Here is a 25,812-nt window from a genome sequence, read left to right on the forward strand (position 1 = left end):
ATGTTGCATTTTACAGCTTTTTTTTACTTTATTTGTTTAATGTTTCACAATTTTAAATGTGATTTTATTATTATTATTAATAATAATAATAATCATCATCATCATCATAATAATGTTTTTAATCCATTCTTTAAACGTCTCCATCAGTTACTCCCTAAACTGTGTGATGCACCCAACTGAGATTGCCTGTGATTGCATAGCTTTCATTAGCTTGACGAACTACAGATCTTTTTGCTAGTCATATTGATCGGTTACTTTCTAATGGGTGTTTGGCACTAATCATATTGATCTGGCCAGATTTGTTTTAATTGTCCGACAGAGGTTTCCAAAATATTCATTAGGTTCATACATCAGTGCACATCTGGCCAAATTCAGCACAATTGTGGCAACAAAATGTCCCTTTGTTTATTGATAAACACTGAAAATTTATTTACCACTTAATTACCCAAATTTTCCTTTTTTACATACCCTTATTAATACTTGAGACCAATATGGTTGGCATATTTCAAGGGTGCATCCTATAATATCTATAATAATGAATGGAGTTTAGGGTCACAAGTTCAAGATACTGATCAATATCATACAAGACCGTGCGGATTAATTACTTGCAATGAGTAAATATACCTTTGCTCATAGTAACAAATCACCAATTAGCTTATATTGTTTATGTAAAGTTAGTTTTTTTGCACATTTGCACCATTACTTAATAATAAATAAATCAATAAAAACTTCAAAGTGGAAAATGTCGGTGATGATTTTGGGCTCGCTCACACCTATTCCCTATTGGTGCACCTTTCAGCCACTAAATAACGTTTGAAATTTTCATTAACAATGGGATTGGTGGCTTGTTTTTATCTGATTCACATCATTGTGTTCTACATGTTTAAAGCTACGTTTAAATTGTTAGGACGTGGCTTGGCCTATTAAACATGCATTAATTAATGCAAGTTACCAATACAACAGATTGCATTGGTAAAAGTGTGACAAATCAAACGCACATGTAAAACATGTTAATAAGAATAGCTAAATGCATCTAAAGTAGAGACGAGCGGTTTGGTTTTGGCTCAGACCTTCCCACCAAGTTCGGATCTCCGAACGAGGCAAAACCGTCTTCTTTCATGGACAAAATGTCACCTTTGACCGTGAAAGATTACGTTTTGCTAAAACCGAACCACTCATCTCTAATCGAAAGAGCATGTTAGTTTATGTGTAAACAAGCCCGTAATCTCGGCTCTTTTCCTTATCGTAAAATGCCTTAAACTTATGATTCCTGTTTGCATGGTTACATTTTGCTCTAAGAATATTATACATTTCACAAATGAAGGCCTGGTTTTTAACGTATTGCTGAATGTGACCAAAAGAAAAAAAATCTCAGTGACAGCAATTTCTTTTAGAACTTGTTAATTAAAATACCAATGTTTCATTCACCTTTTGAGCAGCATTAAAAACATTAAACTAAAGTGAAGTTAAAAGTGCAAGTAAAATTTCTAAATTAGAAATTAACACACTCATTCGATCGTGAACATAAGACTATTAAATTATATTAGAAGACACCATCAAAAAATCATTTAGACCTCAATTAAGGCTATTACCATTAAAAGATCTTGCATCTTCAAAATGCCATGAAAAATTAATAATGATTGCCAATCAAAGCAATATAGTTTCTCTAAGGGGTAATTATAAAAAGAATCACTTAAAGTCAAACCCCCACCTGATCTCTCCCTGGCTTGTGCGTCACCATATGCCGTTCCAGTTGGGTGCGGTAGGCAAACGTGTAGCTACAAAGAGGGCAGGAAAAGTTTTCCTCGTTCTTCTCGTGGCGGTATTTGATGTGCTCCTTTAGTGACGTCAACCGCTTGTAGCCTCGGTCGCAATAGGGACAGGTCAGCAGCTGGGCAAAGGCATCTGGCGTTCCAGGTGGCATATCTACAGCCAAGATAAACGAGAAGGAAAAACAGGCCAAGAGGTCAGCAAATCAATGGCAGCTAATGGGCTTTCTGCCCAGGATGGTCTTACGGCTTCAGCAGTGTATCATCATCTCCGACTGGCCTTGACACACTTCAATCCCTTCATACACCCATGTTATACTCATATGAATCATTTCAAACTGTCATAGCAAAATAATTAAGAATCTTGCTTTTAACCTTTCTACATTACAACATCTCAAGGAGGCACACAGGAACCTGGCTTTGGAGCCACAAATGGATTGTACTGGTAGGATATCATCGCTGGACTTTTTTCTAGCACTGATCCTTTTTCTCACATACTACAGTTAGTTAGAGGCATTTTTTACATTGTTGCATCAATCCGTGCAAAAGACTTTCTGTTCTGTTATGTTTTTATTATGCTGAAAATTAGTACACTTGCTTGTTCACTCGCTTGTTTTTAAACTCTAGTTGGGCTCAATTCAGCCTCAGATCATAGTGCTTAGCGATTGTTGTCCTTCAAGTGCAGTGAAAAATGTCAGGAACTTGCAAACAGGACAGCCTGAGCTTATTGAATGCTCGTCTCACGGAATTCCAGGCTCCTGCAGCTGTTCCTGAAATTTTAAGGTAAACACCCAGCACATAGTGCATTTATAATTACAACAGCTGCAAAGGGTCCTCATAGTGTCTAAAAATGAATCACAGCCTTACCGTTCTCCTCCTGTCCATTGGCCTCCGGGGTACCCAAACGGCAAAGTTCCTCAGGGGCTTCTGGGTAAATGATGGCTGTATCGCTACGGTGCAAGTACTCAGCTATGCTAACTCCATGCCCGTCACTATCATCCATCTTTCTTTTGACGAAATACTCCTCAAATTCCGAAGTGCAATTTGTGTTCTTCACTGCAAATAAATCAGGAGAAGAAAAAGGTGTCAAAAAAAATCATTTCCATCTCTTCAGCGATCAGTCTATCAAAGGTGGAAATAAATGACACTAATCGGAAATTGTGCATTTCCACTTTTTTTGTGGGATTTAAGAAATGTCATCCGTTATTACACTAAGTGGTGAAAAAACATGCCCTGGGGCTGAACGTTACTCGCTAACAGTCAAGTAGGATACACTTACGTAAATAAACACAACTAATGCTCAACAATGATGTCTTCTATAACTGGCATTCGTTGACCCACGGTGAAGTGAGTGAGCTGTTAACTTTGCCTGGAACCTCTGACCCCATTCCGATTCTTAACAGCTTACAAGTGGACTCTTAACTTGACAATATTGGGTAATTGCTAGTTGAACAAGCAATATTATACGAAGGTAGTGAAAACATTGCAGAGAGTGCAGTTATAGAATGCCGTCTTTCTCTTGTGGATACCCATCTTTATGAAGCATTTCAATATTTATCTGCCTAATATGATGTACAGAGCGTATTAATCCTGAATAGTATTTATATAATGGCTCTGGGGCAAATATATTTTATTCTGCAGCAAGAAATCTGCTTTTGGGATTGTAATTCACTTTATTTAAAATACAAAATTAAAAAGGAAAAGATTAGTAACGTACAGTCATTTCTTTTAAATGGAAAAAATTGGAGAACAAACACATGAAGAGATATACATGTAAACATGCATGGTCAGATGCAAAAAATACATCATGTGACAAATATCACTAAGATTTTGGAAGCATTATCATACACAGTGATTTATATATATATATATAGAGAGAGAGAGAGAGAGAGAGAGAGAGAGAGAAGGAGGGAGAGGGAGAGGGAGAGAGAGGGAGGGAGAGAGAGATGGAGAGAGGGAGAGAGAGAGGGAGAGGGAGAGAGAGAGGGAAGGAGAGGGAGGCAGAAGGAGAGGGAGAGAGAGAGAGGGAGAGGGAGAGGGGGAGAGAGGTAGAGGTAGAGGGAGAGAGAGAGAGGGAGAGGGAGAGGGGGAGGGAGAGGGAGAGGGAGAGAGAGATTTCTGCTTTTACCTGTACCGTTGTTCATAGTGGTTACATCAGTGGCTTCAGGTCCCAAACAGTCATATTCTCCCTTCATTTCATCTGGAAAGTGAATTTAGTCATTAAATACAGTAATTAGCAAAAAAAAATAAATATAACTTGTACAGTATACATACTTATAATAAAATATAAAAACAATAAGACAACCCTGCACTCGCTTTTATAGTACTACACAAGCGCTCCCACATTCCATTTTGCAGTGCAGTGTGACTTGTAGACTTTTCTAGATTGAGAAGTAAGTATATATAACATATAATGTTTGCTATATTTGCTGCAGTGTTTGTAGACTATGTACATACCTAGAATATGAATATTTTGGCAGAAGACCAAGTAGGAATCCCCCTGGTTAAAAACAAATCTTGATGCTGTGTGCACAAACACTGTAACCCACATCAGCCAATCAGATGGTAGCTGTTATTTTCTCTTGTGCAGTTTAAAAAATGAAAGCAAATATTTGTTTACATAACACCATTGTGCTAGGCGAAGCCCCTATGATCTCAGCATCTATAAGGCTGACATAGGGTAGCTACCTCACTATATTGCACTGATATAAACGGGTTGGATGGCTTCATTGATAAAGTACTCGATTAGAAAGGAGAAGAGTGAATAATTAGAAAATTGAATATTTCTTGACAAGCTAAGAGAGATAGAGGATTTATCCCCCTAACTCATTTACAGTCTACAAGATTATTTAAAGCTGTGGCGTTGTGCATTTTACATATTTGTGTGGAAGGCTCTTCATACTGAAATGAGTTTTATGAAGTGTTTAAAAGAAGGTGTTAGGTTAATCTGACCCTCAGTCAAATGGATGCTTCCGGCTTGTCACAACTTGTACTTCCAGCGTACAGAGTCTGGCGCTGGTGACACCTTGTAATAATCCCACAGCCGGGGAACTTTAGTCAACTAATGTGCTTAGAGAACTGTGACTGGGATGGAAAACCGTCATACGTGTGATCTGTGAACGTACATTGAAACACAGAATGACAGCGGGTACACTTAAAAATACAAGTGGCCCTCTATGCAAGATAAAGAGAGTTACTCTATTATTCTCACCTCTACTTTGATTTAAAAAAAATAAATAAAGCTATGGTTTTATTGGGCGTTTAAAAAAATTGTGTTGCTAATTTTCTTTTTTTAAGTTGTAACAAGGGCTGGCAACCGTGATCAGAAAGAATTAGAAGAATATGCTAAATAATTATTACCATTTATTTATTACTATTACAGAGTTTTTTTCTGTTATTAAGTCACATCAGAATAAACTATTTGTTGTGACGCCACCTGCCTTGTTATGTATATTTAGGATATATTGTTCAGGTTGGTCCAGACGGACAGAGGGCCTGATTCAGACCCGCTCGTGAGCGCTATGTGCTCGCAAGCGGGTCGATGGTGGCCCAGTGTGCAAGCGCACGGCGGAGCCGGCTCCGTCGTGCGCATGCACGAGACCCGGATAGCGACGGGCAAACCGTCGCTCCGGGTCTCGTACCAAAGGAGGCGTGCTGTCGATGTTGAGTGACAGCATGCCCCCTTTGGTGGGTGGGCCGGGGGAGTGGGTACCCATGTGAACGCCTCTGTTTGGGGGCGGCCCCACTGACATCACGAGTGATGTCAGTGGGAGAGATTTTGGCTCTGTGAGAGCCGAAATCTCTCTGGGGCTTGCGGCAACGAGACCCTACCACAAGGGTCTTGTCGCAAGCCCAATGGTCACGATGGTCTTGACCATCGCGACCATCTTCCTGGCCGCTCGCTATAGCTGTGGGTGCGGCCAGGTGGCCGCTCTAAAAAACAAGAAGGCCGGCCCTGATTCAAAGCGAGCGCTCTGTCAGAGCGTCCGGCTCTGAATCAGGGACTGATTCAGTACATCTCACCTACATCCTCCTGTCATGTCTGAGCTATGTAACATTCAATTGCAGCCAACACACCAAATTTAAAGAAAAAAAAATTAAGACTAAATCCAGTGCCGTGTAACCATTATGCCCTATTAATAACAAGCAGAACCCTTCAGATGTTCTTTTTATATGGATTTCATATATTAAATGTAAAAACATATCTTCATAAGCACCAACAGGTCGGTAATTGAGTCATTTTAAGGTATACTGACATTTATAAAGCAGAAAAGTTATATATTTCTATAATTTCTGTCACTTATACTAACAAAGCTTGTTATATATAAATTACCAGAGTAAGGGCCTATATATTAATAATTGCAGCACCCTTATGCAAATATCCCCACTATGTACTAAAGTTAACACACAGGGGGCAGGATGCATCAAGCATCGCATTTTGGATGCAATGCATCTCGCCAATGAATGTATGCATACCGGCATTTAGTAACACTGTGTCCTGAAGATTTTAGTAAAGGACAGCTCTCCCGATAAGGTTTATGATTTGGGAGTCCCTCTGCGCATGCGTGAGCCACGGGGTACCCTGGGAGAGATTCTGTTGGAACCCTCTAAGGGAAGACTTCGAATAGAAGCCTATAGGCTTCTATTAGGCAACGCCATCTATTGATGGCGTTGCCTATCGGGTCCAAGCTTGGTGATATGGGAAATGCGGTCAATCCTCTGAAAAAGGCATTTTCGGTAGGGTTTGACCGCATTTTTCAGCATAGTGCACCCCGCCCCAGGACAGCAGTAGCGATAAACGATGTCCCTGCAAATTACATTCCTGGCATATCGGAGAAGTTTTCCATATTTCTCCTCTGGGGAATCTGACACTGGGAATGCCCACAGCATCAGATTGGAAGGCAGATGGAAGCTGTAGGAGAGGGATCGTAAGATCCCTCTCCTGCAAGATTGCCTCCATAGGCTTAAAGCGGTTTCCACCAGCTGAAAATGGTGTAAACCTACGAGGCCAAACTGTGGTACATAGGGGTCAGACCATAGTAGCCATTGATAATAATGGGGACGGGGGTGTACAGCACTAATTTGCTGGGTGTACATAGCAAGAATACATCAAATTATGCAGGAACTGCTGTTTCTGCATAATTTATGAAAATGGGATTGATAAATATGCCCCTCAGGGCCCCACTTAACAATGAGACATAACCCCTTTAGCACTTGCACTTGCTAAAGGGGTTATGTCCTCCTTTCAGTATTCAACAAACAAAGTTTAACTCTGACTGTCACTCAGGGGCGTATCTCTAATGGGTGCAGGGTGTGCGAGGAACACTGGCCCCTGGGACCAGGGGGGCCCCGCACCGCACACCCTGCACCCATAATAATACTTACCTGTCCGGAGTCCCACGTCCGCGTGGGCGTCTGGCGCAGTGAAACGACTGGAAAATGGCCACCGTGGCCATTTTCCCGTTATTTGCGCATGTGCAGCACAGGGAAAATGGCTGCCACGGCCATTTTTCCGGTTACCTGTGCATACACTATAGACTCTGGGCACACTCTAGTGCCCATTGTCTATAACTCCGGCTTTGGCTGCGCACAGCTCAGTGTGCTGCCGGCCGCCAGGTGGAGAGGAGGGGGCCCGTGTCGGAGACTGCACACGGGCCCCCTCCTCTCTAGAAGCGCCCCTGCTGTCATTGTTTCGCTTACGCCATCTATAGATGACGAGAGCAATACAGTCCACAATGGGGACCTAGCGCAGCTTTTCCGGCTTCAGCAAAGCCTTCCAGGCACTGTCCAGTCCCCGCTGGGTGAAACTGTCATGCACATGTGTAGACTGACCATCGCGCATGCACACGATACAGAAGCCCGTTGCTGGCTTTAGGCTGCCAGCATCTGAAGGGAAGATGCCGCTGAGGAGGGGGACGTCGCTGGACCTCACCGGAAATGTAAGTAATGGTAAATGTCAATGGGATATGCTGCTGGTATTAAGATTCGTTATTAAAGAGGGCCCTTTTTATATGTTGAAGGTGGAATTCTATAAAAGTAGTGAACTGTGTCAAGTGCTAATTGTATGACCATTCTATGGGGTAGATTTACTAAAGCTTCTAAAACTAATAAGTGGTGGTGTTTCCCATAGCAACCAGATTCAGTCTATCATATTCTAGAATGCAGTAGAGAAATCATAACTAATGGTTGTCACGGGCAACGCTGTCACTTTTAGAAGCTTTTGTAAATACGTCACTATAGAAGTATCAAACCCTGGAGAGAGAAAAAGTACCAACCAATGGGCTTGCAGTTTCATTTAACAGACTGTGCTTAAAAAATGACAGCAGCAAATTGGTTGGTACTATTCATCTCTCTCTACTTTATCTCTCCCCAAAGTTTGATAAATCTCCCCCTATGTATTTTATTATCCCGTAAACTCAGGGGTGGGCAAAAGAAGAGGCACAGATTATTCAGAGCATGTCATTTGTATATAGGGGGAGATTTATCAAAGCTTGGAGAGCTATAAAATGGAGAGAGATAAAGTATCAACCAATCAGCTGTCACTTTACAGGCCAGTTAGGAGCTGATTGGTTGGTACTTTATCTCTCGCCAAGCTTTTGTTAAATCTTCCCCATAGTTCTAAGTGAGTGCTATTTCTACATATATCGATGATACAGAGCCAGATCATTCAATAAGCAACTTAGCCTTCTGCATATGAACCAGTGGGCACTAAGGGGCCCAGATCGCTCTAACACATTTATTTTTGTCTGTTTTTTGCCCACCTAGTACTTGGCCTAGAGCCCCAAGCTAGTACATACCCACTGGTGGCAGTAAAAGTTATATCAGGTAGGAGAGCATTGTTTCTGTTTGCAGTCACTACGTACAGTGCTTCTACAGGGCTGGGAAAGGAGTTAATGTCTCTGCCTCTGATATTTATATCAATCTCTGCAAGTAATTAGATCAAGGTATTTCCGAGAAGGTTGTCACTGGGAATAAATATAGCTATTGTATGTCCCTCTTCTTTACTCATCTCATGTGATTCTCCTGCCTTAGAGTCACAAGATTCCCATCTGAGGGCAACACGCACAGACGCAGAGGAAAACAATTTGTAGGGTTTTTTTGCATAATACTGGTAATTTTCTAGATTTTTTTCCCCTGCACTTCCTTCCCCATTGTTTTTACGTATGAATAAGTAAGGAGAAGTTCACATATCTGGGTTCTGTCCAGTTATGTCCAGGTGGCTGCAAAAAAAAAAAGTTGGTTTGTTTTTTGTCTGCATCCACAAAATGTAAAACTATTTATTTATTTTTTTGCCATAAAGAATAAAAACTTTAAGTGGTTTATTTCGCTGTTAAAGAAAGTGACTCTGTAGAGTTACATACTACAGTATTGCTTGTTTACAGAAAAATGTTTTTGGGTTGGCTGCAATAGGTTGTTTTCAGATGACAATACTCAGAAATTAAAATTTCAGTTTTTTGGTTAGTCGGCAAATATGCAGTAAACTAATGGTTAGTAAATGAATAGTAAAAAACAAAGGATGGTCTGTAAAAGTGGAACTAAAGGTGCTCATCCACGTGCCGATAATACTGAGCGATTGCACGATTACGACATCATAATCGTGCAATCGATCAGTTATCGGCTGCACATCGGTCTAACACGACCAGCGAAGCGCGCGCATCTATCATTGCCCAAACATGACGGTCAACCTGACGACTGTCGGCAGGTTGCCCATGTTCGGGGATGATCGATGTGCATACACTGAACGTTCAGTGTATGCACGACATCCCTATGGAGACGAAGGCACGATTACGATGTCGTAATCGTGCCGTCGTCCCCGCATCTACAAGTGGATGGGCACCTTAAGAGGTTCTGGATGATCTAAACTGACAGGACTATATGTTCAAAAAACTAGTAGCATCACTGCCCACCACACTGTGTATTCTAGAGGATGCCAAAAAAGTGGTTGCCATACAACAGATAACTTTCATTTCTCAGGTGATGAGTTAGTGCCAACTGATAACTCGAAGTTGAAAGGCTGAATTGAGAATCTGCTGTCCAGTGCAATTCTGCATAATGTATTTTTTCCCGCAGCAAATTTAATGATTAAAACTATAATTTCCAGACTGCTCAGAGTACAGGGTGGTCTCTAGGAGGAGCTAGCTAAGTTTGGTTAGGCCATGAAAAGTCACATGTATGGGATGGGGTGATTGCTAGTGTTTGAAAGCAGGCAGTGGTTAAACACACTACAGTGATCTCAAAAACACTAGTAACAAATGCGTCTAACGTATGTTTTTACGAGCAGTTTCGCTAGTGTAAAGAAACCCGAAAGCAATGCCATGAGTAAGGTGGCCAAATCTGCTTGGCGCTGTGTTCACCGAACTCTTGTAATCATAGTGATCCCCCCTGCGCACTACATATATATCTATATGTCAGCTATGAATGCCAAGAGAAGACAAAATGATGCAGATGTTTTTTATTTAAAAAAAACAAAGCTTTTAACCAGACTTTTTAACAGGTGTGGGAAGCAAGTTTGGGAAAGCTAAATATCTATTCTGTTTTTTCTTTCTTTCCTCTAATAATGTCCAGAGTATTTATTTTGAAAACAAGAGTAAAAGTTAGCATTTCCCTGTCGCCCTTGGGGATAAAGGTTTATAAAAATAAAGAACACTTTCTTCCCCTGGCGGAAGAATCCTTGTACAAGCAGAATCTGGCCCGATGCAGGTGATTTATTTAAACGGATGATAATGATGTCATGCTGTATTCCAGCACACTGTATCCACCCTATTGTGGGACGAAAGAATGTCAAGGACAATTGCTAGTACAAAACTTTGATTGTGCTTGAACCGGAAAAGCACAGTAAGAAGTCCACAGCCCTCTTCAGTTTAAACTCTACATCCTGCAGACAAAGTGGAGAAAGTATGGCAGAGTAAGCAGAGGAGAGGGGGCTTATCTCACAGAACAACTATGCATAGAGGTGCCATACGAGACAGTCAGGCACCAGGGATAAAACACTGCTAAACAAAGCAGCTCCCACGTTAGAATTATTGTCTATATTAGATGTTTTTTTTAAACAATAAATATGTTTGTTTTTTTAATATTTTGTTTTTTTTGCTTTTTCATTTTTTTATCAGAAGGGAAAAAAAAGCGTGTTATCTACTACTCAGAATAAACACTGGCCCAATTTCATGAGAGGGAGGGCAGATGAACAATCTTTTTTCATTAGACATCAAGGCACCACATCAGAGCACTTTTAGTACAATAAAAAAAAAACCTATAAATCATTACTAGTCATTAGAAGCAGACAGGTAAAAGCAAAGTATCTCTCCTGCCCTCATAGAATAGTAAAATAAAATTATGGATACAGACATACGGAGCAGCTGTCAGCCAGACGGGATGGTTTTACATCCCCCCATAAGTTAACTATTCAGAGCCAAAGACACCGTGAGCTGTCAGCAATTAAAGTGGCAGCAATTAAAGGGTTAAAAAAATAATTAAAAAAATGTAAATAAAAAAGAAAAATGCATATATATATATATATATATATATATATATATTTATTAGTTTTTATTTTTATACTGCTCAGTGATATACCAGCCATAAAATGGGATGTAGTTATGATCCTGGTGGTCGGCTTGCCAGCACTCAGAGAGCCAGCGCCGAAATCCCGGCACCATTCAGAATCCCGGTGCCATAATCCCGACTGCTGAGGTTAGTGGGAGGGTTATGGGTTAGGGTTAGGCTGTGGGGGGGAACTAGGTTTAGGCTGCGGGAGGGTTAGGTTTAGGCTGCAGGGAGGGAGGATTAGATTAGGGGTAGGGTTACTTAATGGTAGGTGTCAGCAATGTAAGCCAGTCGGTGTGCCGCCATCGGGATTCTGAGCACTGGGATCCTGAGCGCCGGCATCCCGCACCCAACCGCATAAAATACTGGTATCCAGTGAATTAGGGCCATGTGGCTCAGAGGGATTGATAAGGGATAGTCCAGTATTAAAACGCGTTCCAAGAAGGCTGAATTACATATACTGAACACAAAGAACACAAAAAGAAGGTAATATCAGACCTGTCTGGCGGGATTTAAATAAATTACTCAGAATTCAGAATATAAGAACTTTTTTCCCAAGAAGTTTGAAGTCCTGCATTTGTTAAATCTCTATTAATTATTCCTTTAAGGGTAAAAAATTCCCAGTAATTGGCCCTTACCCTTGATTTCTAGATATTAAAATTTAAACCATCAGTACATTCATTCTTATGGCTGTTCAAATCTAGTTCATTAACAAATATGAATAGCTAACGCCAGCTCATTTAAATGGTATGTCTTACAAGACTTCTCGCCGCACTCAGTTTCTGTCACACTGCTCCTAAGAATCATTGGCTCTTATTATACATGTAAATGGCTATCATAAAAATAAAAATTTCATTTAAGATTGTTAATGACTTCTACAGCAGTCAGACTTCCTTTAATGATCATCCTCTGCCCCCTAATTAAACGTATTTATCTTTCCTCCATCTTTTGGCTGATCTCCCCCCTCGCTGTCGAAAATGTGAAACCTTAAGGTCTCAGAGTGTTTGACGATAAATGTTTATGTGAGATTCGAGAAAGAGTCAGCCCCCACCTCCGAAAAAAAATATCAAATTTAATGTGCAGTTTACAATTTGTTCTAAGGATTGTGAATAGCTCGGGTACAGATACTGCTGGTAAATCGTTGACGTGAAAGATTGGACCATGGAAAACTGCTTTTTAGGACTCTAACTGCTGCCTGCCCACTCACAGCATTAAGGAACAGTCTATGAGATAACCAGGACTTTAAATCACATCTCAGCTTACTATGTACCAGGCAGGGGCATATTAAGAGCCTGATTCAGAGATTTATACAATGCCGATATTTACACCGATTGAGTGATTTTGGGGAGGTAACGAGGGGTTGCTAGGCAAACGCCAGAGAGTCAGGACCATTTAAACGCCGTTTCATGGGCGTGCCTAAATTAGCTATTGCAATCTCCAAGGCAGGCTAAGAGCTCTCAGAGTGTCAGGAAAGACGCAGTGTTTGAGACAGGTCAGAATTCTCTGATATGCTGTGTGACTGCCCGATCTGCGTCGATGTTCCTGATGCTTACGCTGTTGTACCTCGTCGGACGGATATGAGAAGGCAGCAGTGGGTGTCGGTATGCACAGGTCTCTGGGAAAATGGTGATTTGTGATCTGTGCAGCGCTGTCGATGCTGCAGTGTGACTGCAGAGATGTAAGTATTGATAAACATGGGTGCAGGGCGTGCAGTGCATTGCACACCCTACACCCATTATAGATATGCCACTGGTACCAGGTATAGTTAAAAAACAAATAAACAACAACATCAAAAAACAGTCACTCACTATATACTGTACTTATGTGTTTTGAACTTGAACATTGAAAAACAAATTTACCTCAAGAACATTACTCTGCCCCCTACTGGTACTTAACTTCCCACACAGAAGACTACATATACTACATATAGGGCTCTTCACACCCAGTCGCTATTACTGCCACTTTCAGACACTAACTAATGCCTAAAAATGGCATAAAAATATGTTAAATGGCATTACATGTTCCCACTAATGCTGTCTGACATGAAAATGCTGTGTTTAGCTTTAGAACGCAACATGTGTCAGTGCTCGCTACTAGTACAATAGATTGTGCCGCTAAAAGTGCAATGCATTAAAAGCATGTGAAAACCATGTTGAAATGCCTGCCTACAGCGTGTGTTACAGCTGCCATGTCTTTTATCAATCTTCTCAGTGCAAGTATCAAGCCTACAGAGTGGTGAAGTGCATCAATGGAGAAGTTGCCCATAGCAGCCAATCAGCTTGTAGTTAGCATTTATCAAGCATATCCTATAAAATACTAGGTAGAAGCTGATTGGTTGATATTAGCAACATCTTCACTTGCCCACTTCTCCACTCCTCAAAAGACTTGATACATCTCACTATACAGTATACGTGTGAACAAGCCCTTAAGGCATGCTTGCCTACTTTTGAAAAAAGCATTTGAGGGAGATTGTGAATTCAACACCTATGAGCGCGGCAGTAGAGAGGCATGTCTTAAACTTGCCTTACATCCAAACGTAAACAAGCCCCAATGCAGTTACTAAGATCTATTTGTTGATGAAAACAAACTGATACTTTTCAGAAAATACATGTAGCCATAGGGATCACTGTGCCTTATAACCAATGCAGGGAATTGATACTAATGCTCCCATTTGAATGTATATATCTCTGGAGGTTTTTTTTTAGATAACAGCTACATAATGGGGATAAGGTGCAATCAGGGAGATTGTTAGATTCTTCAGGGAGTCAGGGAGATTGTTACTATTTCAGGGAGTCTCCCTAACAATCAGGGTGAGTTGGCAAGTGTGCCTTAAGGAATGCACATTCAATTTTAGACAGTGCCAAATCACAGACCCTGAGAGGTGTTGAATTTCATACAAAAATACTATTTTAGGAGGAAGTGGAGAAGGTTCCTGTTGATAGAAGGTTATTCTGCCCCCGGATTCAGCATGACTTAATGTTGTGATGTATGTCTTTGAGTAATATACAAATATTGTACAACAATGTAATAACCCAAAGCATCCAATCAGGTTTTGGTTTTTGCTGTTTCAGCTTATATTAGATTATGAATGTTTGTTTCTGATTGGCTGCTATGGATTACTACCCATGCAGTTTTGCTCAATGCTAGTAAATTAATTGCCACTCAAACATAGTAATAGCTACAGCAGAATCACACACACTTTGTATACTTATAATATGTAACACTTAAAGCGTGTTTCATTACTCTTATAGAACACATTACCAAATATCTACACTCGTCATGCATGTAAACTCAGAAAAATAAACCTTTCTTCATTTTTCACAGATGCTCATTTGAACGATATGCCTATTGAACTGCTAACAAATCACAATGTCATCTCATTTTAGGAGCCCTATGGCTGTTCCCATTTACACAGTGAAATTAGGTGTTGTAGAAAAATTGCATGAAATTACAGATGAGTGAAATTGTGGTGAAATTTCACGCAAATCAGTTCCACGGCAGAAAAAGCTGTTTCGCAGAGGTGCGAAGTTCTGGCGATACAGTCTTTGAGTTTTGATTCGCCATTGCACGCTGTGTTTGTCAACTGGCATTTCATGAAATATATAGTAAATGAACATAGCTGGAATGACAATGGCCAATTCATAATGTTATGTGAGGTGGGAACACTAAGGGGTATATTTACTAAAGTGCAGGTTTTAAGAAGAGGAGTTGTTGCCCATAGCAACCAATCAGATGCTACTTATCATTTATCTAGCACCTTCTAGAAGATAATAGCTAGAATCTGATTGGTTGCTATGGGCAACAACTCCACTTCTAAAAACCCCTAAGGGTCAAATTTCAATGGCTAATTGTAAAAAATGTAACGCCCAACTGCATAATGAAAATTTGGCTCATCTGGATGGAAAATACACTCTATGTAGGAACACTGAAAGCTATCTATGCCACAAAATATAATGTATGTTGTTTAAGTTGGGGTGAATTACAAGAATTGTCTTTTTTGGTACTTGTAGTCAACTGAGCGTTATATTGCTAAGTGATCCAGAAGTAAATACTAATGAATGCATTGCAGAATGGAAACAATCGCTCTACAAAATTGTTGAAGGCATTTTTGAGCTCACCAGAACCATCTATGGAAGCTTTCAGGAGATCATCATTGTGCCAGTTGTGATCTATCCCTCCGTCCCTCAAATCATCTTCCTCTTCATCTCTGGCCAGTAGTGCCTGGTTGACATGTGGTGAAGACTCATGGTTGAGAATACTGGCGGGGCTGGTTTCCTGGTCCAAAGTGGTAATAATACTGTCATCTTCAGCTATGTGAAGCTTATCGTCTTCATCTGTCTCCGAACCCGTGTCTACGACATTGTCATAAGTCAATACTGCAAAGAACAGTAAAAAAGGAACACATTAGAATACTCTTGACATTAGTCATTTAGGAAACATAACTATAAGTAAAAGCTTGGAAGTCTGAGTTTTATTTGCATTCATTATACTTCTGTTTTCGCCCACTTCACAAGAAAAAAAAGCAGGATCCAGGAGAGTGGCCTTCTCCCATGGGAGTCTGGAAATATTCTGGTCAGGATTGAGAAAGAATTGCAAAAGTAAACAGTGACGACAATAAGAAGAAAAACAAAAAAAAGTTCTGAGAGCCTTAAACTCTAACCAAGTTATGTTCATATTACAAAAATTACAGTATGTACTGTGCTTGGCAGTCTAAAAGCAAAAACGTGACTATTAAGAAGATCCTGCTTACCCCCATGTAACTCTCAGTCCCAGAATTGTTCAGCAGATTTTTTTCCTTTTATTCCTATTTTTTTTTTAAAATGCATCCTGTAAATAAGGTCTGTGAACTCAATTGAAGGTGGCTGTTTCTGAATTAGTCAGCCCTCACAAGGCTCTCGGCCTACATGATAGTACATAAATTGTCCACTTTACCAGCAGACAAGAAAGATTAGAGTAATAAACACGGGGCATTAGCTCAGCTACAGAAACACACCATCCGTTACGCACACATGGGATTGCCAAAATACGTTAACCTAACTCTCTAGAAGCATGCACAAAAAAAGCAAGCGAGAGCCATGACATCATGGGAACGAGGGAGACGGAGGAGGGGGGCTGAGGAATGGGAGGAAAAAAAAAGAAAAAAGAAAACAATTTTCAGGTTCAGTTTGATTTCTCTGTGTCTAATAAAGCCGCCCTCTCCTAAATTATCAACTGAGCTATCTCAAGTGGCTCTTGCCAGCTATCGGATTATAGAAAAGTGGCAGAAAAGAGTGGAGGAGAGGAAAAAAATATATAAATGGATTGTGTCCTCGAATCATAATGCTTATTGAGAATTCTTGAATCATGTCTAGTTACAAATTTTTGTCAGTCATATCTGTTTGCTTTGACAGGTTCCCAGGGACGAAGAAAAAAGAACAAAAAGATAGATTTTTTTTTGTCATGTGAGTCTGGGGACAAAAAGATTACACCGTGCATATCTGCTCATAATATGATCTTTGTATAATCCGCGGGTCCGCACTTGCCTTCTGAACAACTGCACAACAGGTGCAAATTAAAATGAAAACGGCTGTAGCAGAAGCAAACAGAATTTGCTGACCTGGTTTGAATACCAATTGACGGTGGAAACAAAACCTTTTCAAGAGGTGTGACCACAAGGGTTTAAACAAGTTCAGGCTGGGTAATGCCCTGAGATCTACAAAAAGGAGATATTCTAACGTCCCCGCTCGAGCTGTGTGGTCCAGATATACCTTAGTACAATCAATATTGTGAATCTTTTTTTTTTTCATCTGGTGACAGAGGTTTAACCATTTCTTAGCAACCCACAGACAGCCCTTTATAAATGTTCTGAGCGCTGAGTTGGGGGACGGGGGGGGGGGGGGCGGGACAAAACAAAAGATCCTTAGGCCTGGGAATCTTTCAACCCACCTCTTAAAAAGTGATCTCTGGGCACAGGAGGAAGAAAGGAAGGTCCAGGAGGAGTGAATACAATTATCTAAGGCTGGACAGGCATTAAAAGGCCTTTATCCTGGAAGAAAATATGTCTTTTGAGGTCTCTTTTTTTGCCCGGTGATGACTATACGGAGTGACACGTGAGTTCTATCGGAGCAAAACAAGATGATATATTTTGTTCAGGATTTATTAAAAAAAAAAAACGACAGATAGATAGATAGATGATTTATCAACAATCCCCTGAGGAGCCCCCAAAAATCGGAACAATTTCAACAAGCAGTGAAGTCATGTCTCAGGGTGCAAGGTCAGGAAAGAAACATCCATCACATGACAACAATACTTCGTGCCTGCTGCTCTCTTTTCCCAAACAGTAGTAAATACTTTAATGGATATAAATAATTTAAGATTTAAAATGTACAAGAGTAAACTTATTCACATTAAAACCATCACATCTATCTATGGCCACACATGTTGTATGTAACGTTTGCAGGCCTATGTATTATAATCCAGTTAAAAAGCAATTTAAAAAAAAATCTGAAAACTACATCTTAAAACCCAATTAAAACATTTTTTTTGGTTTATGCAATAGTGCGAGAACCTTTTTGTATAAATAAATATATATATATATATATATATATATACCGTATTGAGAAGACTCCGAGAGCCGCCTTTCTATTCTGGTATATTTATATATATATATATATATATATATATATAAATAAATATATATATAGGATAATTGAAAGTGAAATAACCAGTTCCCCTAAAAACTTATTTGAAGGGAACCTATGAAATAAAATCATCATAGAAGACCTGGTGAGGAGATCGAAGACTGGACTAATGGGACATTTGCCAATGTCTGTTTGTATTATGGATGGAGGCTGGCAGCGAGGCAAACAGTTCTTTATTGAGATATAACATGGATCAGTTGCTTTTCACCTACTGGAGTTCTTGATTTGAATTCAGTAGACACCAATTCCCATATTTATAGTTTATTATATCCAATGTTCAAAAGTAGCTGTTAATGTTAGGAGTCAAAGTAAAAAATCTACATGTGAAACTGAACTGAGCAACCACAAAAGAGTTGGAAGCCCAAAGATTTTCATTCTTTAAATCAATAAACTAGAAGAAAGATGTACTCTTTATTAGGCTCAAAATAGACACTAATGCTACATGCCTCTCAAAGAAGGAGGAAAGACAATATAGTAAACAAAAACAAAAAAATAACTACTAAATAACAGTGATAAATGGCCAGGAAACAGCATCGGTAACCAATTCCTCACAGTAATCTTTCGAAATTAATTACAATCCATGGCATTAGATGCCTTGCCAAAAAGCAGCCGTAATTATGCTTCATACAGGTAGAGATGGAAGTCTGCCATGCAATCCGACGATTACAGGATAAGAGATAGTAAGGCTTACATTGTGCTCTGCAATCACTTGTTAAGCTTTCCTGACATTATTTACATTTTTTTTCCAGTGTGAAACAATAACACCACTTACTGTAAAAGCAACCGTGAAAAAGACAAGGTAAAAACCTTGGGAATATCACAACGCATAATGGCGCATGTTTCACGCGGACACCTAATTGTGCAAGTTCACAGAAAGGTGTCTTGAAAAAAAAAAATTATATATATATATATATATATATATATATATACTCTTCTGGATATTTTTAACAATCTATTAAAGAAACACCTTTTTGTATAATATGTTATGTAATGATTATCATTATTAGTATTTTTTATGTTGTTGACTCGCTGTCTGCGGAAGCGTGACATTTCAAGATCACCTCTACCTGCTGGAAGGAAAAATGAAGACATTGCGGCTTGTGCTACTTAGTAAGTATTGCTGATAATTAGTCTGACATTTAAAGTAGTTGAACCATTATCTGAGACTGGTGAAAACAATGTTTCCTAGTGAGCCCCTTCTCACAGATGTATGTTACTTAGTTGTGGAACACAGCAGCATCTGTTCCTAATACATGGGTTATTGATCATGGTGACTTTTTGCCTTGGGAAATTTGGGGGAGGGAATAATGATCCCTGTGTCTACGTGTGTCGCTTCAACAAAACTTTGTTTGCGGAAGAAGAGAAGAAGCTGGAATACAATTAGTTAAATTGATACAGGATACAATCCATTACATGAGCCAGCACAACAGAGGAGATTCATCAATGTGTTTAAAGTAACATTTTCTATTTGTCGCTTGTTCCCTTCATACATTTATTAAAACCAGAAAATGTGAAATGTTATTGGTGATGCAGAGATCTGTACAGAAGAAGATTGGCAGCTCTTAGCAAGAGGTTCTGCAGCTCCCACTGATTTTATTACGCTATCTTACCTCCAAAAACTTTAAAGAGGTAAACTTAAGATATGTTATTGGGAAAAAATAACTTTTACTTGATTACATAGGTACACATTCCACACAGATCTATAACACTATAGTATAAAGGTTGACAACTATTATACATTTTATAGACAAACGGATTTCTAAGTAGATATGTATTAACATAGATCTCTGTTTTAGATCCAGAGGTGAGATATTTATTTATTATTAATTATATAGCGCACACATATATCACAGGGCTTTACAGAGAAAAAGCCCCTGTCTCAGTGGAGCGTACAATCTACAGTATATTCCCTACCACTTGTGCATGCACACAAGCACGCACACACATATACGTTCATTTGTTTGTCTGAATCCAAATCACTTGCCAGTATGTTTTTAGATTGTTGAAGGAAACTGGGGTATCGATACAAACACAGGGAGTACATACAAACTCCACACAGTTATGCCCAAGACCTCAGTGCTGTGAGACAGTAAAACTAACCATTTCACCAACTGTACTGCACATTTTGGAAGCCAAGAGGGACAGGGGGATTTGGGCCCTAAAAGGGACACTTCCATAATAACCATATAGGTTACTGTGTAGTTGCCAACATTACTTTAGCATCCTTTGATAATTACAGTATGTGAAGTGCCTCCAGACCGTTCAGGTAATGGCACTCAGTAACCAATATCTTCCCTCTATTGTCCCCGCAGAGGTACACAAGAAAATTAGCGAACATTGTCTGCTGTACTAAAGGGTACTGTGCGCAGATGACATCACAGTGATGTGTGGTGACACATCGTCGGGAAATGAATTGCCTCAATGTTTGATTTGTGTTTTGTTTTCATAAATTAGGAAGCCTATAAAAAGTATTATTGGGAGGCTGTAAATAGAATATTATCTTTCTGTCCCTCAATATACAGTAAGTACTGAACTGTAAATAGTGTACAAAAAAACAATACACAGCACAACTCTTATGATGGAAGGACAACAAGCAGGGGTGTATTAAGAAAGGAGGGGGCCCGTGTGCAGTCTCCGGCCAGGGCCCCCTCTCTCTGGCGACCGGCAGCGCACTGAGCGCAGCACTGCAGCAGCAGACTCTGGGTCTGTGCCCAAAGTCTACTGCGCATGTGCAGGTCACCGGGAAAATGGCACGGCAGCCATTTTCTTAGCAATTTCCCTACTGCACATGTGCAAAACGCCAGGAATATGGCAACGGCGGTTATTTTCCAGCCCACTTTTACAGCGTTGATAGCGCCGACGTGGGACTACTCCTCTCCGGAGAGGTAAGTATTAAAAATATGGGTGTAGGGTGTGTGATGTGGGCCTGTGTGCCACGCACACCCTGCACCCATTATATATACGTCCCTGACAACAAGAGAGAATGAAGCGGACATGCTTAGTAAGTCATTTAACAGTATATGGGAAGAGATCCTCTGCAGAGCACTTTCTGGAGTGCAGATCACCTACTCGTATTCATTCCAGACTGCACTCCAAGCTTCCGAACATCACTTGCTCCACTATGTGCCTTGTGCAAAACTATACATTGTAAATAAACATAGTAATTAGCACAACATGATGCCCTATACTCATTACCCCTGGTGAAATACATATATATTGAACTTGGAAAAGAACAATAGCCTGAATAAAGCATACAAAGAAATAAAAAGAACAGGACTTCCTATCCTTAGGACACACTATCATAATAACCTACTCACCGCTAGAGGGCCCGGAAACAGGATGAGAATCCACAAACTTCAGAAATAAATTAAAGGACAACCCGGACATCCTATAACTGTAATACAGAGCCTATATGTTCTCAGTATAAACAATGTGTGCAATAAAAGTACCTGCATTGAATTTCATTTAAAAAAAGAAATAAACAAAAACAAAGACACGCAACTAAACATAACAAAATAACAAAACATCTGTTCTCACAGGTTTGAAAATAATACAAAAACAGCTGTAAAAAAAATAATAATAAAAAGAAACACCCAAAAGCTTAAAGCACAGAACAGACTTTCTAAAACTGTTGGAGTTGCGGCATTGTTATCCTGTGCAAGGGACCTTGTCTTGAGTTACGTTTTTGAAACCTTGGACTTAAAACCTTGACAACAAGATGAGGAAACATTGTCCTTGTGTAAGTTATTGTGTCTAATACCTTGCTCAAAGAAAGATTACACAATGCAAAAAGTCCATGACTAGCAGCGGAGAAGCCTCAGTTACTCCTCATCTTCCTCACTTTTCTATGATAAAACGGTGACGTACATTTGTTTAGGTGTCGCAGTGAGAGCAGACAACAAGCTTCAGAGTCATACGAATGCCCTACGTATAGTAAAGGAAACACTGACATATGACATTATGAACAGACATGGGACGACATATTTGATCAGCACGCGTTGCGATCGATCAACCTACCTGTGGCTGACAATGGATCATCTTGCATACTGGCAACACATCTCCTAAAAAGAAACTGTTTATATTCCATGGTGAATAATATTTTCTTTCTTCTGTTTCCCCATAAAAACTGAATGTTACATTTCCCTCTATCCGAGTCCCCTCGTGGCTCTCTCCTCTCCAGCTGTTGTCACTGACAAATGGTAGGTTCAGGTAAGGGGTTGGCTTGCAGCCCATTACTAATAGGAAGGGATTTTCTCTAGTTAGAAACTTTTTTTTCTCCTTTTCCAGTCAGCTGGGGATAGCTGATTACCCGAATAGTTAAAAAAAAGTGGGAGGTGAATCCATTAAGGTGGAAATGAGGGACTTGTTGTCCTAAAGAAAAAGATCCCAGCACCTAATGATATTGGAGTAAGTTTATTTTGATGCAAATACCCAAGTTCCTCCATTTGCAGTCCATTGCAGGTCATGAACTATGAAATGGACATTTTGGTCTATTACAGTGCCCAATTTATAACTTTTCCAGTTTGGTTACAAGTGAACAAAAAGCTATTTGAAGCCAATTAATACAACGGAAGAGTTCTATCTCTGTTTCAAAGTAGCGTATTTCAAATTTCTTTTACTTTTGATATTAGCTTATCAGCAAAGAGTAAATCTAAATGTGGAATCACTTCTAGAAATGGCTGAAAATCTTTACAATCCTCTCCCTGGTAATGTGTATTACAACCGAGGACTGTTTGGCTTTTTTAAAATATTCTGTTGCTTCAACAGACAAGTCGTTCATTCCTGACACATTAAACCTTCCTGTTTTCCAAACTGCATGGTCCTACCTCACAATGGACAAAGCCAGACAGGGATAGTGACATGACACAGACAAAAGCTCAATGCATTACGGTCACTCTGAACAGGGCACAAAGGCGACAGAGGCAGCGATGTGTAAATTCAACAATGTGAGGGGGGAAAATATTGAATAATTTCTGTCATGAGGCACTGACTAAAGCCAGGCTCTAATTGAATTAAACTCCCATTTATTTGCTCAGGTCTAAACAACAGGCTGAAAAAAGTAAGGTTTGTTCAACTGTTCGGAGGTACCACCTTTCGTCACCCCTGTACAAATCCACCATCTGTGCTGGCACACACATGTTCCACCTCACAACAAATGTACTCAGGCCCAGGGATCTCAGAAGCCAAGAAAAAAATAAAACAAAACACAAGGAATACAAAGGCTCCCTAGGCTACTCCTGATCTAAAGGAGCCAAAGAGAGAGTGAGGTAATGGCGACAGGGGTGGCTACTTTGCACATTGCCCAGGTGAGATAGTCTGATGAGCCTCTCAGGCCCGACACGCGTCAAGTAAAAGAAAGGTTAAAATTAGAAAATTCAATTTATTTGATAATTTCCCAGAATAATTAGAGTTAATATGGGTTAATTAATATGCAAATCTCTCAGCAGATGTTCTGCAGCAGGGCCTGTGTGAGGGAACAGCCTTTGCTTTCTCCTACGTGATTTTGGCTGTCAGTTATTGGGTATAATTACTGTAACTAACCGAATACACACAAAACCTTTGGAATATCAAATCGTTACAGTTTTGGTACTGCTGAAGCCACCACTTTGCTGCAATAAAAGCGAAACAATTTCTTTCACAAAATAGGAGACCATTTTTTTTTTGTTTCTTGTGCGATTTAAAAGAGAAGAAACAAATCCAGTGAATGGCTTGTTTTTTTTCTCTTATATGCATAATTAGGTCAGTATTCTAAGTACATTCCAATGAGCACTGACACGAATGCACACACTGAACCACCTGCAAAATCAAAAACATTGTTCCCCAATCTTTCATTGACCAATGACAGTGCATTGTGCCAAGATCCTGTCCCCTTTCCCACTGCAGAAAGATGTGCTCTTAGAAATACCCAATGTAAAGGCAAGAGAAAATAAAGTATAGAGTAAATCCTGGATCATATTGAAGAAAATAATTACAGTTCAATGCTTCCATCTATCACACATATGGGACAATTCAATGCCCAAATGCAAAATTATCACAAGCATTATATATATATATATATATATATACTGTACATATATATATATATATATATATATATATAAATGAGGTTGCTGAATAGCGAGCACATTTTCCAATAAATATAATCTTCAAGAGGAAGCAAAAAAGCAGGAAGAAAGTTGTTATCTACATAGTGCTTATAAAGTGTTGCAAATCAATCGTGCACCTCACAGCGCCAGCTAACTTGTTGCCCTCATGAGCACCCATTAGAGGCCGAAGTGGTTTCTAAAACACGCAAAGTAACGATAGAAGTGCATGCCTGGGGAATGCTTTGCTAGAAATTGGCCTTGTGTTTAAATAGTTGCAGAATTTCCCCCATCTCTCCTCATTTTACCACCTCAATATATGTAAAAAGTATGGGCCCAGCCTGAGCAGGATGAGGCAGTGGCATGTCATAATCAGCTTTCACTGCTGTGGCTCTGTATATACATCACTAGTTATCTGATCCAATGCTGTTCGCTGACAAAACCCCTGTCCCCAAATGTTTTGTGTTGGCTCCAGATTGCTAAAAGAGTTGTCATGGCCTGATGCCACTTAGTCCGTGGCGGTGACCCCTCCCGCAGGCTCCTCTCTCCCCCTCAATCCCTTTCAGGTAGTGGAATTTGCTGACACTGGCAGTGTATGGTCGCTCGTCAGCTCGATTCCTGGGTGTGACAGTAACCGGACAGATAGCCCCAGTACATAACCGTGCTCAGGAAAGGTGTCTATTGAAAAGACCTGGTCAGCTGTATTTAATGTTAACCCATCTAACAAATCATTGAGGCTGTTTACAAAAGCCAGCGCATTTTAGAAAATAGCCATAGGCTATGCTGCTGTGCTATATAAACTTTCTGTAATATCCTAAAGTACACCTAAACCATAAAACGCAACAATATTATACCATACACTATGTTACTTTTGTACTATACATACTAAATTGCTACTATGCATTATATCTTATCATGCTGTATCACTAAATGTCATTTTCTCCTTGCTGCAAGAAAATGTATGAGATTTAGAGAATACAAAAAAAAAAGAAATCCAATGAATTTGAATGCAGAACCCATAACTCATATGGCTACAGTACAGACCCTTCTCTCTGCTATTTCTTAGTTGACCAAGATAACTTTCAGCTAGAATCATTACAAGCTGTGTTGCTGACAAAGACATGAGGGGTGGGGGGGATAATCGGAGCAGGAAAGGAAAGTTTAGTCCTAAACTGTCCGAACTAGAAACCTTTCTGTGGTGAGTGCATAAAAAGTATGATAAGACTTTTATCTCATGGAGCAGAGTTGTACTGTGCACAGTGATAACGCCTGGCTGCAGAACGTTTCACACTCACACAGTTATCAATGCCATGTGTGTGTGTAGACCTCAAACACTTATCTAAATCCCTGAACTGAAAGTACAGGACCTCCAATGAAATGAAGATACGGAAGGGTGTTTGGAAGTGTTAGAGATGATAATGTTCCTAGGCCTGTGCTGTATTGCAGCTCTACCATTTGATTGCACTCGCATTCTTCTATGGGACAGGATGGGTTAAGGTCCTGATAAGATATAGTAGGACTGACTAGGTGCTAGCCTTGTTTACAAAGTCTGTAAAACAGAACTGGATGTTTGATTTCTATCAGTATTCCTTGCTTAAATCAATTATAAGTGTATCTCCTGACCATGCATTCTCCTTGCACCTATAATCACCAAATTATAACTGGAAAAGGACTAGAAAACTAGTGCAAGCAAAACATTAAAAATATAAAAAAATATATATATATATTAGTAAGAAGTAA

The 25,812-nt window shown here is 39.8% G+C and overlaps 1 protein-coding gene across 3 annotated transcripts in view; it reads right to left on the reverse strand.

The window, feature by feature from the left end:
• Positions 1-25,812, reverse strand: part of ZEB2 (zinc finger E-box binding homeobox 2) — a 125,985-nt gene that overhangs the window by 14,850 nt on the left and 85,323 nt on the right. For all 3 annotated transcript variants that reach the window (XM_088474865.1, XM_088474868.1, XM_088474867.1), the window contains 4 exons: positions 15,428-15,685; positions 3,898-3,969; positions 2,637-2,825; positions 1,712-1,926 (listed from right to left, as the gene is read on the reverse strand). In XM_088474865.1, coding sequence (XP_088330991.1) covers positions 1,712-1,926; positions 2,637-2,825; positions 3,898-3,969; positions 15,428-15,685 — 734 coding nt within the window. The remainder of the gene's footprint in view (positions 1-1,711; positions 1,927-2,636; positions 2,826-3,897; positions 3,970-15,427; positions 15,686-25,812) is intronic.

The sequence above is a fragment of the Taudactylus pleione genome, unplaced genomic scaffold (assembly GCF_031769625.1).
Source record: "Taudactylus pleione unplaced genomic scaffold, aTauple2 ptg000156l, whole genome shotgun sequence".
NCBI classification, from domain to species: Eukaryota; Metazoa; Chordata; class Amphibia; order Anura; family Myobatrachidae; genus Taudactylus; species Taudactylus pleione.